The sequence below is a fragment of the Oncorhynchus nerka genome, linkage group LG2 (assembly GCF_034236695.1).
Source record: "Oncorhynchus nerka isolate Pitt River linkage group LG2, Oner_Uvic_2.0, whole genome shotgun sequence".
Lineage (NCBI taxonomy): Eukaryota > Metazoa > Chordata > Actinopteri > Salmoniformes > Salmonidae > Oncorhynchus > Oncorhynchus nerka.
Window position 1 is genome coordinate 67,211,543 of NC_088397.1, and position 21,535 is coordinate 67,233,077.

General features: G+C 42.0%; 1 protein-coding gene across 1 annotated transcript in view; it reads right to left on the reverse strand.

Annotated features, from left to right (window-relative positions):
- The window catches only part of LOC115140152 (E3 ubiquitin-protein ligase RAD18-like), a 119,522-nt gene that overhangs the window by 24,188 nt on the left and 73,799 nt on the right, over positions 1–21,535 (reverse strand). Inside the window, exons 11-12 of the mRNA XM_029678309.2 lie at positions 16,560–16,731; positions 2,411–2,446 (exon numbers count right to left, since the gene is read on the reverse strand). Coding sequence (XP_029534169.2) covers positions 2,411–2,446; positions 16,560–16,731 — 208 coding nt within the window. The remainder of the gene's footprint in view (positions 1–2,410; positions 2,447–16,559; positions 16,732–21,535) is intronic.

Sequence of the window (21,535 nt, forward strand, 5' to 3'; positions counted from 1 at the left end):
ACAGATCCAGTTGCAGCGTGTTCATAAGAATCTTTTTAAAGTGTGCTTCGGGGCTCTGCGAGATTTCTGTGATTTTCTGTGATTTTGCACACCAGTATCTCTACTTGCACATCATCATCTGCATATCTATCACTCCCATGTTAATTTGCTAAATTGTAATTACTTCGCTACTATGGACTATTTCTTGCCTTACCTCCTCACACCATTTGCACACACTGTATATTTACTTTTTCTATTGTGTTATTGACTGTACGTTTGTTTATTCCATGTGTAACTCTGTGTTGTTGTTTTTGTCACACTGCTTGGCTTTATCTTGGCCAGGTCGCAGTTGTAAATGAGAACTTGTTCTCAACTGGCCTACCTGGTTAAATAAAGTTGAAATAAAATAACATAAAAAAGTTTGCTGATGACACAACAGTGGCAGGCCTGATCACCGACAACGATGAGACAGCCTATAAGGAAGAGGTCAGAGACCTGGCAGTGTTGTGCCAGGACAACAACTGCTCCCTCAATGTGAGCAAGACAAAGGAGCTGATCGTGGACTACAGGAAAAGCGGTCCAAACAGGCCCCCATTGACTGGGCTGTAATGGAGTGGGTTGAGAGTTTCAAGTTCCTTGGTGTGCACATCACCAACAAACTATCATGGTCCAAACACACCAAGACAGTCGTGAAGAGGGCACGACAACACCTTTTCCCCCTCAGGAGACTGAAAAGATTTGGCATGGTCCTCAGATCCTCAAAAAGTTATACAGCTGCACCAGAGAGCATCTTGACCGGTTGCATCACCGCCTGGTATGGCAACTGCTCGGCATCTGACCATAAGGCGCTACAGAGGGTAGTGCGTGCGGCCCAGTACACCACTGGGGCCAAGCTTCCTGCCATCCAGGATCAATATACTAGGCGGTGTCAGAGGAAAGACCAAATAATTGTCAGAGACGCCAGTTGCCCAAGTCAGACTGTTTTCTCTGCTTCTACCCCCAAGCCATAAGACTGCTGAATCAAATGGCCACTGGACTATTTACATTGACCCCCTCCATTTGTTTTGTACACTGCTGCTACTCACTGTTTATTATCTATGCATAGTCACTTCACCCCTATGTACAAAGTACCTCGACTAACCTGTACCCCGCACATTGACTTGGTACTGGTGCCCCCTGTATATAGCCTCGTATAGTTATTTTATTGTGGTACTTTTAATTATTTTTTGCTTGAGTTTTTTTGGTAAATATTTTCTTAGCTTTTTCTTGAACTGCACTGTTGGTTAAGGGCTTGTAAGTAAGCATTTCATGGTAAGGTCTAGTTGTATTCGGCACACAAATAAAGTTTGATTTGATTTGAAAATAGTAAAAATAAAGAAAAACCCTTGAATGAGTAGGTGTGTACAAACTTGACTGGTACTGTGTATACATTTCTTTAGGAACTCAATCGGGGTGTCAACTTACTGTTGAGAGCCAGAATAGTAGAATACACAAGGTACAATTTACAAATTTGGTGGCGCACCAGCAGTTTTTATCTTGTTATGTCAGTCAATCGATTAGCCCTGACATTTTTTAGATTGGTAAATCTACAAGTCTAGCCAGCTATCTAAACTTGTAGTAACCATGGTTGAATTCCCGACCATTGGACCCCCATTGATTTTGTTAGTCACTCTCACTCAGAGATCATCTTAAAAACCGCAAATAAAATCTCTGTCCTATGGCAAAATGTGTACAATTGCAGGAAATTAGCTGCAAAACAGTTTTGTTGTTGTTGTTCTCCAAAATTTTCTCTGCGCTCCAAATGGCAAAATGTGTAGAATTGCAGCAAATTTGCCTTAAAATGCACAATTTTCTCTATGCCCCATGGCAAAATGTGTAGAATTGCAGGAAATTAACTCGCACATTTTTCCTCTGTGCTGTTAAGTGTGGGACCCCAAAAATGTTTTGCCCTAAATTCCACTTTGGTTCCCCAAAAGGCTAGGGCGACCTCTGACTGCTATGTGTACATAGCCCACCAACTACCTCATCCCCATATTGTTATTTAGTTTTTTGCTACTTTGCACCCCAGTATCTCTACTTGCACAATCATCTTTCACTTCAGTGTTTAATTGTAAATGAGAACTTGTTCTCAAGTGTAGCAGTTTGGTAGTGGAAAAAGCATTAATCTGTGTCAAGTCAAGCGAGACAGCTGTCTTGGCAGATGCCTCAATAATTTCACAAGGAGGCCTACAATTACCTGCAATTGGTAATTTCCCTGCATCAGCTAACTCCAAATGACAAAAACCCAGCAGTGAACTGAGCAGAAGAATGCATTTCTCCAACAGTGGCAACATGGCAGGAGCTGACATGGGTGATAATTATGATGAACATCAGGAGTGTGTTGGTGTCAAGGTTTTGTTTTTAACTTTGTCTGAAGAGCAGAGTCACTTACTCATAGCATCTGCCAGCGAAGATGTCGGAGACGGAGCTGAAAAAACAGAGAGGAGAACATACCATTTATAAACTTCTCAGAGCATCAGTCAATCATCCCAGCAAGGCATCAGCTCATTGGAACAGCAGTGCAGCAGCATCCGATAGCAATGCAGTACAAAAGTAACACACAGACAGAGAGAAAGAGAGAAGAGAGAGCCATTGGCACCAATACCAACAGGCTATGAATAGGACTATAACACTCTTGAATCTGTCACTGATGTCCATGGGCTTTCACTTCTCTTAGCTCAGCATTTATCACACATACAGCCTTCCACAGGGAAAACCTCTGTAAAACGTTGCTAAACAAGTCATGCCGCTGAAGGACATGGTGACTCGGAGCTCTGGGTCTGGGAAAGAAAGGGCCTAAGCTGTAGGATTTATACCAGTCAGGGTTCTTGGCTGACTGAACCTGGGGGGATGATATGGGATTCAGAGATCAGCATGGGGCACACAAACAAGATAAAAGGTCAACCCAGCTTTCAGGAAATGTTGGATCGTAAGCAAACAAGAGGAAAGTTTAGATACAAAATATATTTTTCTGATCATTGCTTGACAACCATTTTCAGGTCTTGACATAGATTTAAATTAAAACTAACTTGGCCACTCAGGAACATTCATTGTCTTCTTGGTAAGCAACCCCAGTGTATATTTGGCATTGTGTTTTAGGTTATTATTTTTGTATTTTATTTTACCTTTATTTTACTAGGCAAGTCAGTTAAGAACAAATTCTTATTTTCAATGACGGCCTAGGAACAGTGGGTTAACTGCCTGTTCAGGGGCAGAACGACAGATTTTGTACCTTGTCAGCTCGGGGATTTGAACTTGCAACCTTTCGGTTGTACCTAAGTGGATGTAGATGAGATTTCTTTATACTAAAACATTGCACTGTTCATCTCTATGAGGTGACTCCTATATACCATACACTCTCCAGCTCAGACAGACGGAGACCAATGATAGATGAGATGGCTAAACTGGAAGGAGCAGGTCTTAGCCTACTGTTTAAGCTTATTCAGTGTTGGGAAATCTCACTAGAACCCAGAGTTTTCCATTAGCACCGGCTAACGACTAATCAGCCGGTTACAGACGGATACCTTTTCCACTTCATAATAACTAGGTTACTTTTAATTTAAAAGCCCTCTCACACTAGAATGAACTATATTCATATTCTAGCAATTGATAGGATAGGTGCCTGTCAGTCACAAAGCGAGCGATAACAGGGAAACACAGTCTGCTGTCTGGCTCGCCTCCTGGTACAATGTGTGCGCACCGTGGTTGTTTGCAGTCAAATTTCTTTTAAGAGAGATGCTCGTGAATTTGCACGTCCCATGTAATGTAAGTGGTAACGATGAGTTGAAATACATGATTTAATTATTGTTTTCTGGCACATTCACTTATTTTCTTTTGCGTGTTTCACATAGCCAGCCACACAGAGTCGTGGCGCATAGTAGGCTATTTACTATGCTTTGATTGACAACTGAACAGGAAGTGTTGACTAGTTTATAAAAGGGGTCAAACGGTCTGAATAAAGTCGATCTCCAATATCCCTTTTCCATTCATAAATCATGCAACGTGGTTATATGTCCATAGTATCGCATCGGGACAAATAAACCAAAGGATTTCATAAGTTTCCTTTCCTAGGATGTCGGGGCTTGCCACTAAAGTGAGTGACTTATTTGTCAGTGTAGCCGACCGAATCGCATCGGTGAGAGAGTCGTTCATTTGGTTCCCTCATTTGCTATGGCTACTTGTAGGCCTAGGCTTTTTTGTCAATTATCTGCAGATAAATTATGAAAACATTTGATGAAGATGGTGAATCATCACTGCAGGAACAGAAGGCAATGGAAAGCCTCATTCTGGCCTAAATATGATAATCAGAGCCCTCACAGAATCCAGGCATTAAAATGGAATTCAACAACATAAGAAAAGGTAACAATGTATTAATTTGCCCAAGTTAATCATAAGACATGAACATAATGCATCAGTGATTTGTATTTCCTGCAACTTCTGAAGAGGCAACAAGAATGCCCCTATCTGTGTGTGCGTCACTTTGTGTAGCCATTAGCAATGATGCTAATGAAAACATCGGGGAGACGGGAAGGCTTTCCCAAAAACCTTCTCAATTAACAAGAAAGTAGCCCACGCTTACTTGGCAGAATATCATGATTCTTTCTGTAATACCAGTGGGTATTTGTTTAACAAACTCTGACATTACATGTGTGCTACAAAAACACAGCTAAACAATAGCCTCTTGCTAGCTGCACACTTGAATTGAAGAGTAACTACACCCAAATCTCTATAATTTCTCAGATATTCCCAGACCTCAAAAGTGGTCTCCTGATGTGGTTTAAAGCTGCAAAATGTTACTTTTTGGGCGAACCGACCAAATCCATATAGAAATATGAGTTTTTGATTTGTCATTATCAAGCCTCACTGAGGCTAGGAAACATTGTCACCACCGATAAATTCGCTATAATTGAGAATTTCAATAAGCATTTCTCTACGGCTGGCCATGCTTTCCATATCATTACCCCTACCCCGGTCAACTGCCTGGCACCCTCCACAGCAACCCGCCAAAGCCCCCACCATTTCTCTTTTACCAAAATCCAGATAGCCGATGTTCTGAAAGAGCTGCAAAATCTGGACCCCTACAAATCAGCCGGGCTAGACAATCTGGACCCTCTCTTTCTAAAATGACCTGCCGAAATTGTTGCAACCCCTATTACTAGCCTGTTCAACCTCTCTTTCATATCGTCTGAGATTCCCAAAGATTGGAAAGCTGTTAACCAGCTCTTCAAAGGGGGTGACAGTCTAGACCCAAACTGCTACAGACCTATATCTATCCTACCCTGTCTTTCTAAGGTCTTCGAAAGCCAAGTTAACAAACAGATTACTGACCATTTCGAATCCCACCGTACCTTCTCCGCTATGCAATCTGGTTTCAGAGCTAGTCATGGGTGCATCTCAGCCACGCTCAAGGTTCTAAATGACATAACCGCCATCGATAAGAGACATTACTGTGCAGCCGTATTCATCGACCTGGCCAAGGCTTTCGACGCTGTCAATCACAACATTCTTATTGGCTGCCTCGACAGCCTTGGTTTCTCAAATGATTGCCTCGCCTGGTTAACCAACTACTTCTCTGATAGAGTTCAGTGTGTCAAATCGGAGGGCATGTTGTCTGGACCTCTAACAGTCCCTATGGGTGTGCCACAGGGTTCAATTCTCGGGCCGACTCTCTTTTCTGTATACATCAATGATGTTGCTCTTGCTGCTGGTGATTCTCTGATCCACCTCTACGCAGACGACACCATTCATAATACTTCTGGCCCCTCCTTGGACACTGTGTTAACCTGTTAAGACTCTAGGGGCAGTATTTCATTTTTGGATAAAAAGACGTGCCCGTTTTAAGCGCAATATTTTGTCACGAAAAGATGCTCGAATATGCTTGGAATTGATAGTTTTGGAAAGAAGACAGTCTTACGTTTCCAGAAATGCAAAGATTTTCACTGTGAGTCCCTTAGAACAAATGCTTCGGGCAAAACCAAGATGTATGACCGACCAGGAAATGCACAGGATTTCTGAGGCTACGTTTTCCATGATCGCCTTATATGGCTGTGAATGCGACAGGAATGAACGGACTCTTTATCTTGTTTCCCCAAGGTCTTTGCAGCATTGTGACGTATTTGTAGGCATATCATTGGAAGATTGACCATAAGGGACTACATTTACCAGGTGTCCCGCTTGGTGTCTGCGTGGCAATCGGTGCGCAAAAGTCAGGTCCCGGTATTTTTCCATTCAAATCTCAGAACAAACCAGGCTACAAGGACGGTGCTTTCAATGGAGAGAAATATGACAAACCACCTTCAGGATTGATTCAAACAACGTTTTCCATGTTTCAGTCGATATTATGGAGTTAATTCGGAAAAAGTTCGACATGTAGGTGACTGAATTTTCGGTTAGTTTCGGTAGCCATATGCATAGTAACAAAAGGGAACGATGTGTCCTACACAAGAATCTTTCAGGAAAAACTGGACATCTGCTATGTAACTGAGAGTCTCCTCATTGAAACATCTGAAGTTCTTCAAAGGTAAATTATTTTATTTGATTCCTTGGCTGGTTTTTGTGAATATGTTGCGTGCTAAATGCTAACGCTAATGCTAAGCTAGCTATCACCACTCTTACACAAATTAGTGATTTTCTCTGGTTCTAAAGCATATTTTGAAAATCTGAGACGACAGGATTGTTAAGAAAAGGATAAGCTTGAGAACAGGCATATTTATTTCATTTCATTTGCGATTTTTAGAAATCGCTAACGTTGCGTTATGCTAATGAGCTTGAGGCTCTAGTTACGCTACCGCATACGGGTTTGGTCGGACTATGAGGTTAACTAACCTCCAGATGAGCTTCAATGCCATACAACTCTCCTTCCGTGGCTTCCAACTACTCTTAAACGCAAGTAAAACTAAATACATGCTTTTCAATCGATCGCTGCCCGCACCTGCTCGCCCGTCCAGCATCACTACTCTGGACGGCTCTGACTTAGAATACGTGGACAACTACAAATACCTGGGGGTCTGGTTAGACTGTAAACTCTCCTTCCAGACTCACACACTCAAATCTCCAATCCAAAATTAAATCTAGAATCGGCTTCCTATATCGCAACAAAGCATCCTTCACTCATGCTGCCAAACATACCCCCGTAAAACTGACCATCCTACCGATCCTCGACTTCGGTGATGTCATCTATAAAATAGCCTCCAACACTCTACTCAACAAACTGGATGCAGTCTATCACAGTGCCATCCGTTTTGTCACCAAAGCCCCATACACTACCCACCATTGCGACCTGTAAGCTCTCGTTGGTTGGCCCTCGCTTCATACTCGTCGCCAAACCCACTGGCTACAGGTTATCTACAAGTCTCTGCTAGGTAAAGCCCCGCCTTATCTCAGCTCACTGGTCACCATAGCAGCACCCACTCGTAGCACGCGCTCCAGCAGGTATATCTCACTGGTCACCCCCAAAGCCAATTCCTCCTTTGGTTGTCTTTCCTTCCAGTTCTCTGCTGCCCATGACTGGAACGAATTGCAAAAATCTCTGAAGCTGGAGACTCACATCTCCCTCACTAGCTTTAAGCATCAGCTGTCAGAGCATTTTACAGATCACTGCACCTGTACTTAGCCTATCTGTAAACAGCCCATCTATCTACCTACCTCATCCCCATTCTGGTATTTATTTATTTATTTTGCTCCTTTGCACCCAAGTATCTCTACCTGCACATTCATCTTCTGCCGATCTACCATTCCAATGTTTAATTGCTATATTGTAATTACTTCGCAACCATGACCTATCTACTTCCTTAACTTACCTCATTGCACTCACTGTATATAGACTTTTTGTTTTCTTTTGTTCTACTGTATTATTGACTGTATGTTTTGTTTATTCCATGTGTAACTCTGTGTTGTTGTATGTGTCGAATTGCTACGCTTTATCTTGGCCAGGTCGCAGTTGCAAATGAGAACTTGTTCTCAACTAGCCTACCTGGTTAAATAAAGGTGAAATAAAATAAATAAATACAATTGAAAGCAAGTCTAACAAGTGGTAGATCTGTTCTATGTGGGCTATTTCTATGCTTCCAGGTCTTAAGTTTTGTTTTTGCGTCTTTTACTTTCGGTTTTGTACACAAGCTTCAAACAGCTGAACATAAAATATTTTTGGTTGTGGAAAATATATTTCACAGCGGTTTAGATGGTACAATCATTCCTTACACTATACTTGCATGTTTTTCTCACATAAACTTAAATTAGGCAAACTATTCATATTTTTGCAACCAGGAAATGGCGAAGCGATTTCTGCATAGTGCACCCGCTGTAGACTTAGAACATCCAATTTTGTTGTAAAAGTGTGATTTTCAGAACGAAAATGGAAACTTGCCCATTTCTCACCACTCAGAACTTCAACCAGATTGAAAACACCCCTGTGACCCACATGGAAACAAATGTGTGGGAAACGTGCCGGGGGGAAAGTGGCATTCAGCAGCAAACATATAAAAATGACAAATAATTAAAAAAAACTTTGGAATAAAATAACCTCCAGCGCTATGACAGTCTGTGTGTGGAAGGGGTGAAAATAGAGGATGTGATATGATTTTGTTCATGGTACGCATCCAAAAGGGTTTGAGATCTTCCAAGGACACGCCAACTGTAGACAGACAACCATATCCCATGGTCATCATATCAAGCAGATAGTTTGGGTCTGAATGAAATACAAAAGCCGGGATAATGTGAGGTCCACTGAGTACTTTATCCAAAAACAGCAACTGAAAGGATGAGTCAAACTTGGCCTTGGAACAGAGGAACGGAGAGTGTGTGGCACGAGGCATAATCAAATATGACCCCTTATCAAGCTTAAATCCACTGAGATCAGTGTCTTGGAGCCACGGAGGGCCTGGGAGGCAGGTAAGGACAACCCAACACAAGGAGCACATGTCTGGGGATTTAAGCAGGTCTTTTTGAAGCTGGTTCCAGTGTCATTGGAAAGATATTAATAATGAAAAGAACAGCATAAATGCTTTGAGACTAGGGGAAAATGAACAAAAAATAATGAACTAACAGAGAGCAACCTCTAGTGAACTACTGCTAATAAAGCACACTTTTTCAGGGGATTAACTCTGGCTTTGTAAAAACTACAAAGTCCCTCCGAGTCCATTAAATTAATGAGTGGTTATACTGGGGTGGGAGGTGTTACCACATTTTGATTGCCTAATTCAAAGAAACCTAGCTAATTTGACATATACTGTATATTACGTGCATTTCTTTTTTGCCTGCAGAACAGCCGGAATTCTTCGGGCATGGTAATATTGCTCAATTGGTATCAAGGGACCTACTGTGTGCCAGTAAAACATTCCCCACACCATTACACCACCCACCAACCTGTACTGTTGACGCTAGGCAGGATGGGGCCATTGACTCGTGCTGCTTATGCCATCAGCATGACACAACAGGAACCGGGATTCGTTGGACCACGTGATGTTTTTCCACTCCTCAATTGTCCAGTATTGGTGATCGTGTGCCCACTGGAGCTGCTTTGACTTGTTTTTAGCTGATAGGAGTGACACGTGTGGTCATCTGCTGCAATAGTCCATCCGTGACAAGGACCGACGATTTGTACATTACGAGATGCCGTTCTGCATCTGTTTATAGCCCGCCTGGTAGCTTGCACGAGCTGTTTTGTTGTTGCTTTGATGTTTTTTGTTTGTCGCACCATTCTCGGTAAACCCTAGAATGGCGTGCGTGAAAAGCTCAGGATGTCGGCTGTTTCTGAGATACTGAAACCGGCGAGCCTGGCACGAACGATCAAAGTCGCTTAGGTCACTCGTTTTGCCCATTCGAATGTTCAATCAAACAGTAATTGAATGCATCGATGGCTATCTGCCTGCTTTATATAGCGAGCCACGGCCATCTGACTCACTGTCTGTAGGAGTGAACCATTTTCGTGAACTGGGTGGAGTACCTAATAAACTGCCCACTGAGTGTATTTCATTAAATTGTTGTTTGGTTTTATCTTCATACAGTGGTACATCCCTGAGAGAAATGTATCGGTAAAGTAAATCCTTATCTTACATTGTGTTGCCCATGCTGCTCATAATTAGATTGAAGAGGCAGTCCTTGGCTTAAGCTGGCTCTTGAACTCAGTCATTACTCTCTCAACACTGAAGCGGTTTTGTCTCCATGTTTGATGAATGTGTTAGGCCCTCATTATAACCTCTTACCTAAGGCCAAAATGTCAACATCTACACATCCTCTTCTATTTTAACTTCCAGTCTCCAAACGTTGTGGCAGGGACACTCTAAACTTCCCTGTCAAGCAATGTGTAGCATGACCACAACCCTGATGGGAGACCTGACAGGATCCTACAGTAGCTGGTACCATGTTCTGTGGACCAGGTATCAGACAGAGAGTGAGAGTGGTAGTGGTGAAGAACATCAGGGTGTGTTTATCTGCTGTGACTGCAGGACATACACCTCCAAGCATGATGGCGTTCTGCCCTCCTGTGGGTTCCCTGCGGCTTGTGTCCTGATGTGACTGCTCAGACCCTGCCTGGATGCACTGCAGATATACTGAGGGCTGCTGCAACACAATGACAGAGGGCTTAATACTGACTGTGGAACTAGTACTTTGCAGAAGCTTATCTAAGTTCAAATGATTCCAGCTCTAAGATGGCCTTATTACGATACAAATTCATCTGGCTATAATTGTTGAAGCCTATGCCTACTGACTGTTTTGGGGTTATTTTTGCATGCCCTTTGATATATTACTCCCCTCTTTGCTCATGGAAGTAAATCAATGCATGTCAGGGGAGCGCAACTTAAAAGTAAAAATCAATAAAGCAAATGTAAGCCGAAGAATCTACAGTTGTGCCTAGAGGGAATGAGATTCACCAGAAAGAAAAACCGGAGAGAACCACAAAAAAGCAAACACATTGGGTCAATCTATCCCTAACAGCTGCTGTGAGCAGCCCTGATTTATCCCATAATGAGCAAAAAGCTGGAAGTAATGAGTCTCTCCTAAACATTAAATCAAAACCAAACAAGGCCCTGCTTTTAGAACACTTAGTATTCACCTCCTAAGCTGGCCTTTCTATGATTAGAAGACTGCATTAAATGTTCTCTTCAGAGACACTCAAAACACCCAACACCTGCGGAGAGCTCAGCAATACTTCTAAGGAAACTTCAACAAAACCCACCACGTTGAATAAATTAAAGAGATAACCCACTTCAGAAAAAAAAACTCCAATATATTTGGTGATAGTCTATGTTCTATGAGTAGGTCAAATAACTATTTCAACCATGATTTAACTACTAAGTGTTTTGTCTGTGAAATAAGGAAATCGTGTTGTAATGCGTCATCACAATAACGTTCTTGTCACTGGAGAAAGGGAATAACTATGACATTTCATAACAATTTTAAAACATTTACTTGCACTCCAGATCACTAAATCAACCAATAGATGGTATGGCCATACTTGTCTAGAACACATCCATCCGTCTATATCGTCATAACAAAGTATACACTACCGTTCAAAAGTTTGGGGTCACTTAGAAATGTCCTTGTTTTTGAAAGAAAAGCAAATTTTTTGTCCATTAAAATAACATAAAATTGATCAGAAATACAGTGCAGACATTGTTAATGTTGTAAATGACTATTTTAGATGGACACGGCTGATTTGTTATGTATTATCTGCAAAGGTGTACAGAGGCCCATTATCAGCAACCATCACTCCTGTGTTCCAATGGCACGTTGTGTTAGCTAATCCAAGTGTATTATTTTAAAAGGCTAATTGATCATTAGAAAACCCTTTAGCAATTATGTTAGCACAGCTGAAAACTGTAGTTCTGATTAAAGAAGAAATAAAAATGGTCTTCTTTAGACTAGTTGAGTATCTGGAACATCATCATTTGTGGGTTCGACTACAGTTCTTGTTCTAAGAAATGCAAGAAATTGAAGATCTCGTACAACGCTGTGTACTACTCCAAACTAGCGCTAACCAGAATAGTAGGAGGCTCCAGTGCACAACTGAGCAAGAGGATAAGTACATTAGAGTGTTTAGTTTGAGATACAGACACCTCACAAGTCCTCAACTGGCAGCTTCATTAACTAGTAATGGGAGTGGTACTGTCCGGAGGAGAGATTCTGGGTTCCGGTGGAGGACGTGTTAGATCCTTCCCTGCTACGAGAGTTCCAGTCTCCATCCAGATCGCCCTGCGCCTCGTCCTCCCCGAGGCCGGCGTCGGGGGGGGTTACTGTCACGACTTCTGTCGAAGTCGATGCCTCTCCTTGTTGGTGCTCGGCGGTCGACGTCACCGGTCTTCTAGCCATCATTGATCTATGTTTGGTTTTGTATGGTCTTCTTACACACCTGGTTCCAATCCCATTCATTAAGTGTTCTGTATTTAAACCTCTGTTTCCCCTCATGTCCTCAGAGATTGTTTATTGTTATGTTCATGTTTTATGGATTGTGCGACGGGTTCTTGTACCCGCATTTATTTTATTATGGACTTTGGTTTTGGAGTTTATGTTTTAAGTTATTAAAATACTCCAATTATACCAAGTTTAATTCTCCTGCGCTTGACTTGCCTGCCACCTACATACAAGACATGCACATGTGTAATAGCAGCCTTCATTTTTACATATATTTCAATTTGTGGGATACTGCAGTTTTACAAATTGTAATTTATTTTTCCTTGAAACGGTGCAATATTCTATTATGCTGTTCAGATTGTATTTATTTTGAATGGTTAGATTTATATGCACTTTGTTAATATACATTAAAAAGTTATACTTTAAATGCAAATGTTTAATAGCATTCTTTTTCATAACAAACCAATGCATTTTAAATACATTGTGGTTAAGGTAGAGTATGATTTCATTCAATAATTGAATTAGAATTGTTTTAACACCAATCATAGTCAAACTATCGCAAACTGTTTGACTTGAAAAAATACAAAGAGCCGTTTGGGAGCCAAAAGAGCCGGAATGCCAATCACTACAAACTCCATGCTCAGAGCATGCATTGCATGGTGGGTTTTAGAGATAGACTTGAGCTGCAACCGATTTCCACATGTTGCTACCAGCCTTATTATTATTATTTTTTATTTAACCCCCTTTTTCTCCCCAATTTCGTAGTATCCAAATGTTAGTAGTTACTATCTTGTCTCATCGCTACAACTCCCGTACGGGCTCGGGAGAGACGAAGGTCGAAAGCCATGTGTGCTCCGAAACACAACCCAACCAAGCCGCACTGCTTCTTAACACAGCGCGCAACCAACCCGGAAGCCAGCCGCACCAATGTGTCGGAGGAAACACCATGCACCTGGCGACCTGGTTAGCGCGCACTGCGCCCGGCCCGCCGCAGGAGTCGCTAGTGCACGATGAGACAAGGATATCCCTACCGGCCAAACCCTCCCTAACCCGGAAGACGCTAGGCCAATTGTGCGTCGCCCCATGGACCTCCCGGTCGCGGCCGGCTGCAACAGAGCCTGGGCTCGAACCCAAAGTCTCTGGTGGGACAACTAGGACTGCAATGCAGTGCCCTAGACCACTGTGCCACCTGGGAAGCCCCCCAACCTTATTATTTAACGAAAAAATGAAACATGTTGAACAGGGTGGTATGTTCAACAAGTACAGTAACTTTAGTCTTCAACTAACCAACGTTGGATCGTCTTTCAAAAGTAAAGTCAATTTGAACTATTCTGGGCTACAGTGTAGGCAGGGTGTGGGTGTATAATCCTGATGGAACTCTTTCCAGAGGTGCATGTTTAGCTCTGTGTGAGCACCAACAAAATACTCCTGCTGAGAGTCCAACTTTAGCTACATACAAAATGTCTCAGTAATACTACGCACAGGACAGATCTCCTGTTTTGAGAAGTGTTAAGCATTGACACAGAGAAACCCTGAAAAGACAAGTCAAATGTCTGCTTGTTGAGGAGTGGAGCATCAGCTATTCAGCTTGCACAGGATAACGTTTTCCCAAGGTACAGATATAGGATCAAATTCGGGATACCCTCCTAGGACTGTGGCGGTCACGAAATTTCGACAGCTGGTGATTGCCAAGCAAATAACTATCGGTCTCACGGTAATTGGCCGTTAATTAACATAAACACATTTAGCATCTCTTGGCTTCTACACAGGTGACTACCTCATGAAGCTGGTTGAGAGACTGCCAAGAGTGTGCAAAGCTGTCAAGGCAAATGGTGGCTATTTGAATATATATATATATAGTAAAAATAAAGAAAACCCTTGAATGAGTAGGTGTTCTAAAACTTTTGACCGTTAAGAGTACATTTTGAAAAGTCGAATAAATCCATGTAATAGTCTACACCTTCAAAATAAATCCATTATTTACTTTAGACAGGTCTAACGAAACATGATATGAAGAAAATGTAGTCTATTTCAGAAGAACAGAATAGCATACTTTGAGTTGACCTTATGTTAAAATCAAATCAAATCAAAGGTCCAGACCTGGCTATGCCATATGGCTGTGGGCTACACTAGATTATTTAGCAGACAAAATTTTCTTAGTGGCATTATTTTATATTATTTTATAGTATGAAGAATACAATTGAACAAAGCTGAATAAAATAGAAAGGATATTTTCTCAAACGATTTGAGGGAGTGCACACATGCGGCTTTTCTGTGTTGAGCGGAAAGAAAGAATTAGGTACTCCTATATGCTTAATTAAGCGTTATTAATGCAATGTTCTACAAACGTTGGGCTATATGTTTTGATTTTTAATACATTGTAAGGCATGAGCTCCGCTTTGTTTTTTGCACCTGCTGTACACACTTCCTCAGTCTCTCATTCACAACTAGAGAAGCACTTGATAATGCCTCACATTTCCCAGGGGCATCCTCTTTGTGTGGCCATAATGCACTGGAAAAAAGAAATCCATGCCTTTTGCAGCCCTTCTCCCGGAGTGCTACCTACTCCAAAGCACTTCTCACTCACAGGCTACAAGTGAAGACAGACATCGGGGACGCAATTGCGCGTGTCTTTATCCAATTCCTAGGTGCATAATGAAGATATTGGAAGAACTGTCCACATTTACTTTTCGTCAGCCAACAAGATGAGTAGGCCTAACTAACAGCAAAAGCACTAGTCTACGTCTACTATCCCTCATAGTATAAAAGTTGTTCCTATTATATTCTGTGCGAGAAATAAATATTCCATAGTCTGGGACAGTTGTGGGATGTGATAGATATCAAATTAATACAACCACTACCATCAAAAAAACTTTTTTACGCAATGAGGCTGACGCAACAGATCAGAACATTTAGCTTAAAAATGTTGATAAACTATTAGGCTATTTCTTCACATTATAAGCACAGCAATGCGCACACGACAGTAGACTGACTATAAGGGCAAATGTTCCATTAGTGGGAAAACACCATTATCAAAATTGACCACAAATGTGAATATGCATGTAACGCTTTTATTATAAAGGTGCATTTTTATGGTAAAAATGATCTTCTCCAAACTTGAAACTCATGTGCTGCTTATGTATGCCAGTTAAGCTCTACACCCCTTGTAAAGGGGATTAATGTGCTTAATTTTAAGTTATTTGGCCACTTTAGTTGTGATACAAACCGTATCAAAACATATAGGCCTATGGGCTAGGCTACATGAAGTGCGTGACTATGATTCTAAAAAAAAAAATTTTTTTTTAAAAATAGGCATTGTTTCTTGCCTTAAACTGGGCTTCAAGTGATAAGCTAATAGTCACCCATCAGACTATTCTTGATTTAATCTTGACTTTACATATACTAAATAATGTATGTATAGTCACTTCACCCCTACCTACATGTACTAATTACCTTGACTAACCTGTACCCCCGCACATTGACTCGGTACCGGTACCCCCCTGTATATAGCCTCGTTATTGCTATATTATTGTGTTACTTTTGTATTATTTTTACTCTTTCTTGAACTGCACTGTTGGTTAAGGGCTTGTAAGTAAGCATTTCACAGTAAGGTGTAGACACCTGTTGTATTTGGCGCATGTGACAAATAAAGTTTTATTTAACGTGTGAAATTCGTTTTGATTATCATGCACCTGTCTCGAAACAGGGGCAGGGAAAAAATGCCTGTCATCTGGACTTACAATAGCAAATGGAAGACACTTTTCCTGTGGTTAATTGTCATGCCAGCCAGGTAGGTTATACACCTGTCGTAAAGATAAGCAATGTGCTTAATATTTGCTTAATATTAGGAATGTTCAGAAATCAATACAGTTGCCCTAGCCTATAGAAAGCTGATGAAATCCTCCTCTTTTTAATAGAGGCCATCACTGTTTTCTCAAGCAATTTCATAGTCTATAGAAATGTTGCTCATGGGCTCTCATGAAGTGTTTGATTAGATTTTTGATTACATTTGCAATGATGTCAGAGTGATTACAGGGACAATAGTGACTAATATGGTCCTCGCAACAGCCCTATACCCTTCCCCAAGCCTAACCTTAACCATTAGTGGGAAAAACGCAAAACTGACCCAAGATAAGCGTCTCCGGGCAACTTCACCTTACTCAATTCTGCCGTCTCCTGGGCTCCCTCACCTGCTGATGGACACCTCACTGAGACATGGGCTGGGTGACCTGGAGATGACTGCTACAACAGAAGGCTGCTGCTGCTTCTCAGAGGGCTCCTCCACAGGTGATGTCATCAATACGCAGCAGGCCTCTGAGTCACTGGGGCTGGGATCACTCTGTTCCTGTTGTGCTGCCCTATCTACAGGAAGGAGGGAAAATAACATGGACTGTACACATGATCATAAAACTGGTATAAAATCATTTAGTGGTGAAAATGAGCTATGAGAAATCTGTGCTAGGACACTTTGCTTGAAATCCATGTCATGGTTTATAATCTGGATCGGTCCTATTTTAACCATGTAAACATGATTTGAACAGACTGTGTGATAGATGCTAAAGTCATTCATGTTAAATTATACCTTATCTCATAGATATTTCCCCAAAGTAATGGGGAATACTTTTAACCACAAACACACCACTGTGTCTTCTAGGCAGAGGGCAGAAGGTTCATGACCAGCAGTTAATGATATTCTATATGTGGCTGAATTTTGAAGTGTGACTAATGCATTTTGAATATGATTACCTCTGCATGTACTGATGTTTCGGTCTATGATGGGGGATTTCCATGGAAAAATATTAAATACTTTATTTGGCAACAGTTGATCGCCATGTGGGTGTTTTTTTTTTAAAGGAGCAAGCCAACAGCATGCTAGGTAGTGCTAGGTATCAACAGCAAATCCAACACAGGCTGTAAGCTATAGCGAGCTGCGATTAGTCAATGTTGCTGCCATATCGCCAATAATTTGCAACTTGAAGCCTGCCCTGTTCATGCTCTGTTTGACTAGCTCCACTAGCTTCAAACACTTCGGCGCAAGCTTGCTGTTTGGTCTTGCCTTCCACTGAAAGTTAATAGGCACCATCACTTTGTCACCAAGTGTGACCTTTTTCAAGACATACAGGGCATGAATCCCAATAGAGCTCGTGGGTGTGTTGCATGTCAGCAAAAAATAATATACATAATAAATCACGTGGAAATATGTTCCCAAATGTTATGCAATGCATTTGTTTATTTTTTTGCTTATGTGCAAAGATGAACAACACATGCAGAGGTAAGAGTGTGTGTATTGTCTTTCATAATTAATTGTACTCTGGGGCTGTAATTCCCTGCATCACATGAGAAAGATGGCATGGGTATGGTGGTGTCAAATCAAATCAAACTTTGTCACATGCGCCGAATACAACAAGTGTAGACCTTAGAGCGAAATACTTACTTACAAGCCCTTAACCAACAGTACAGTTCAAGAAGAGTTAAGAAAGTATTTACCAAATAAAATACAGTAAAAAATAATAAAAAACTAACACAATAACAAAACAATAATGAGGATATATACAGGGGATACCGGTACCGAGTCAGTGTGCGGGGGTACAGGTTAGAGGTAATTTGTACATGTAGGTAAGGGTGAAGTCACTATGCATAGATGATAAACAGCTAGTAGCAGCAGTGTACAAAACAAATGGGGGGGGGGGGTCAATGTAATAGTCCGGTGGCCATTTGATGAATTTTTCAGCAGTCTTATGTCTTGGGGGCAGAAGCTGTTAGGGAGCCTTTTGGTCCTAGACTTGGCACTCCGTTACCGCTTGCCGTGCGGTAGCAGAGACTTGGGTGACTGGAGTGTCTGACAATTTATGAGCTTTCCTCTGACACCGTCTATTATACAGTTGAAGTCCGAAGTTTACATACACTTAGGTTGGAGTGATTAAAACTCGTTTTTCAACCACTCCACAAATATCTTGTTAACAAACTACAGTTTTGGCAAGTCGGTTAGGACATCGACTTTGTGCATGACACAAGACGTTTTTTCCAACATTTGTTTACAGACAGATTATTTCACTTATAATTCACTGTATCACAATTCCAGTGAGTCAGAAGTTTACAAGTTGACTGTGTATTTATCCAGCTTGGAAAATTCAAGAAAATTGCATTATGGCTTTAAAGCTTCTATGGCTTTAAAGCTTCTGAAAGCTTATGGCTTTAAAGCTAATTGACATCATTTGAGTCAATTGGAGATGTAAATGTGGATGTATTTAAAGGCCTACCTTCAAACTCAGTGCCTCTTTGCTTGACATCATGGGTAAATAAAAAGAAATCAGCCAAGACCTCAGAAAAAAAAATGTAGACCTCCACAATTCTGGTTCATCCTTGTGAGCAACGTCCAAACGCATGAAGGTGCCACGTTCATCTGTACAAACAATAGTACGCAAGTATAAACACCATGGGACCACATAGTCGTCATACCACTCAGGAAGGAGAAGCGTTCTTTCTCCTAGAGATGAACGTACTTTGGTGCGAAAAGTGCAAATCAATCCCAGAACAGCAGCAAAGAACCTTGTGAAGATGCAGGAGGAAACAGGTACAAAAGTATCTATATCCACAGTAAAACGATTCCTATATCGACATAACCTGAAACGCCACTCAGCAAGGAAGAAGCCACTGCTCCAAAACCACCATAAAAAAGTCAGACTATGGTTTGCAACTGCACATGGGGAAAAATATCGTACTTTTGTAGAAATGTCCTCTGTTCTGATTAAACAAAAATAGAACTGTTTGGCCAAAATGACCATTGTTATGTTTGGAGGAAAACGGGGGAAGCTTGCAAGCCGAAGAACACCATCCCAACCGTGAAGCGCGGGGGTGGCTTCATCATGTTGTGGGGGTGCTTTGCTGCAGGAGGGACTGGTGCACTTCACATAATAAATGGCATCATGAGGATGGAAAATGATGTGGATATATTGAAGCAATATCTCAAGACATCAGTCAGGAAGTTAAAGCTTGGTTGCAAATGGTCTTCCAAATGGACAATGACCCCAAGCATACTTCCAAAGTTTTGGTAAAATGGCTTAAGGGCAACAAAGTCAAGGTATTGGAGTGGACATCACAAAGCCCTGACCTCAATCCTCTAGAAAATGTGTAGGCAGAACTGAAAAGGTGTAGGCGAGCAAGGAGGCCTACAAACCTGACTCAGATACACCAGCTCTGTCAGGAAGAATGGGCCAAAATTCACCCAACTTATTGTGGGAAGCTTGTGGAAGGATACCCGAAACGTTTGATCTTAGTTAAACAATTTAAAGGCAATGCTACCAAATACTAATTGAGTGTATGTAAACTTCTGACCCACTGGGAATGTGATGAAAGAAATTACTATTATTCTGACATTCCACATTTTTACAACAAAGTGGTGATCCTAACTGACCTAAGACAGGGAATTTTTACTAGTCAAATGCCAAGCAGTTGCCATACCAGGCGGTGACCCAACCGGTCAGGATGCTTTTTGAGGATCTGGGGTCCATGTCAAATCTTTTCAGTCGTCTGAGGGGAAAAAGGTTTTGTCGTGCCCTCTTCACAACTGTCTTTGTGTGTTTGGACCATGATAGATCGTTGGTGATGTGGACACTAAAGGAACTTGAAACTCTCGACCCGCTCCACTACAGCCCCGTTGATGTTAATGGGGGCCTGTTCAGTCCACCTTTTCCTGTTGCCCACGATCAGCTCCCTTGTCTTGCTCACATTGAGGGAGAGATGTTTGTCCTGGCACCACACTGCCAATTCACTGACCTCCTCCCTATAGACTTACCACTGTTGTGTCGTCAGCAAACTTAATGATGGTGTTGGAGTCATGTTTGGCCACGCAGTCGTGGGTGAACAAGGAGTACAGGAGGGGACTAAGTACACACCCCTGAGGGGCCCCCGTGTTAAGGATCAACATGGTAGATGTGTTGTTGCCATCCCTAACCACCTGGGGTGGCCCATCAGGGAGTCCAGGATCCAGTTGCAGAGGGAGGTGTTTAGTCCCAGGGTCTTTAGCTTAGTGATGAGCTTCGTGGGCACTATGGTGTTGAACGCTGAGCTGTAGTCAATGAATAGCATTCTCACATAGGTGTTCCTTTTGTACGGGTGGGAAAGGGCAGTGTGGAGTGCGATTGAGATTGCGTCATCTGTGGATCTGTTGGGGCGGTATGCGAATTGGAGTGGATCTAGGGTATCCAGGAGGATGCTGTTGATGTGACCCATGACCAACCTTACAAATCAATTCATGGCTACCGACGTGAGTGCTATGGGCCGTTAATCATTTAGGCAGGTTACCTTCGCTTCCTTGGGCACAGGGACTATGGTGGTCTGCTTGAAACTTGTAGGTATTACAGACTCGGTCAGGGAGAGGTTGAAAATGTCAGTGAAGACACTTGCCAGTTGGTCCACGCATGCTTTCAGAACACGTCCTGGTAATCCATCTGGCCCCACGGCCTTGTGAATGTTTACCTGTTTAAAGGTCTTTCTCACATCGGCTACCGAGAGTTATCACAAAGTCATCCAGAACAGCTGGTGCTCTCGTGCATGCATCATTTTTGTGTCCCACTCCTTGACAGCGGCAGCTCTAGCTTTTAGCTCGATGCAGAGCTCTAGCCTTTAGCTTGATGTAATCCATGGCTTCTGGTTGGGATATGTACGTACTGTGGGGATGATGTCTTCGATGCACTTATTGATGAAGCCGATGACTGAGGTGGTATACTCCTCAATGCCATTGGATGACTCCCGGAACATATTCCAGTCTGTGCTAGCAAAACAGTCTTGTGCGTAGCATCTGCGCCATCTGACCACTACCGTATTGAGCGAGTCACTGGTACTACTGCTTTAGTTTTCGCTTGTAAGCTGGAATCAGGAGTACAGAATTATGGTCAGATTTGCCAAATGGAGGGCGGTGAAGAACTTTGTATGCATCTCTGTGTGTGGAGTAAAGGTGGTCTAGAGTTTTTTTCTCCACTGGTTGCACATGTGACATGCTGGTAAAAAAATGGTAAAACTGATTTATGTTTGCCTGCATTAAAGTCCCTGGCCACTAGGAGCTCCGCTTCTGGGTGAGCATTTTCTTGTTTGCTTATGGCCTTATAGAGTTGGTTGAGTATGCTCTTAGCGCCAGCATCGGTCTGTGGTGGTAAATAGACGGCTA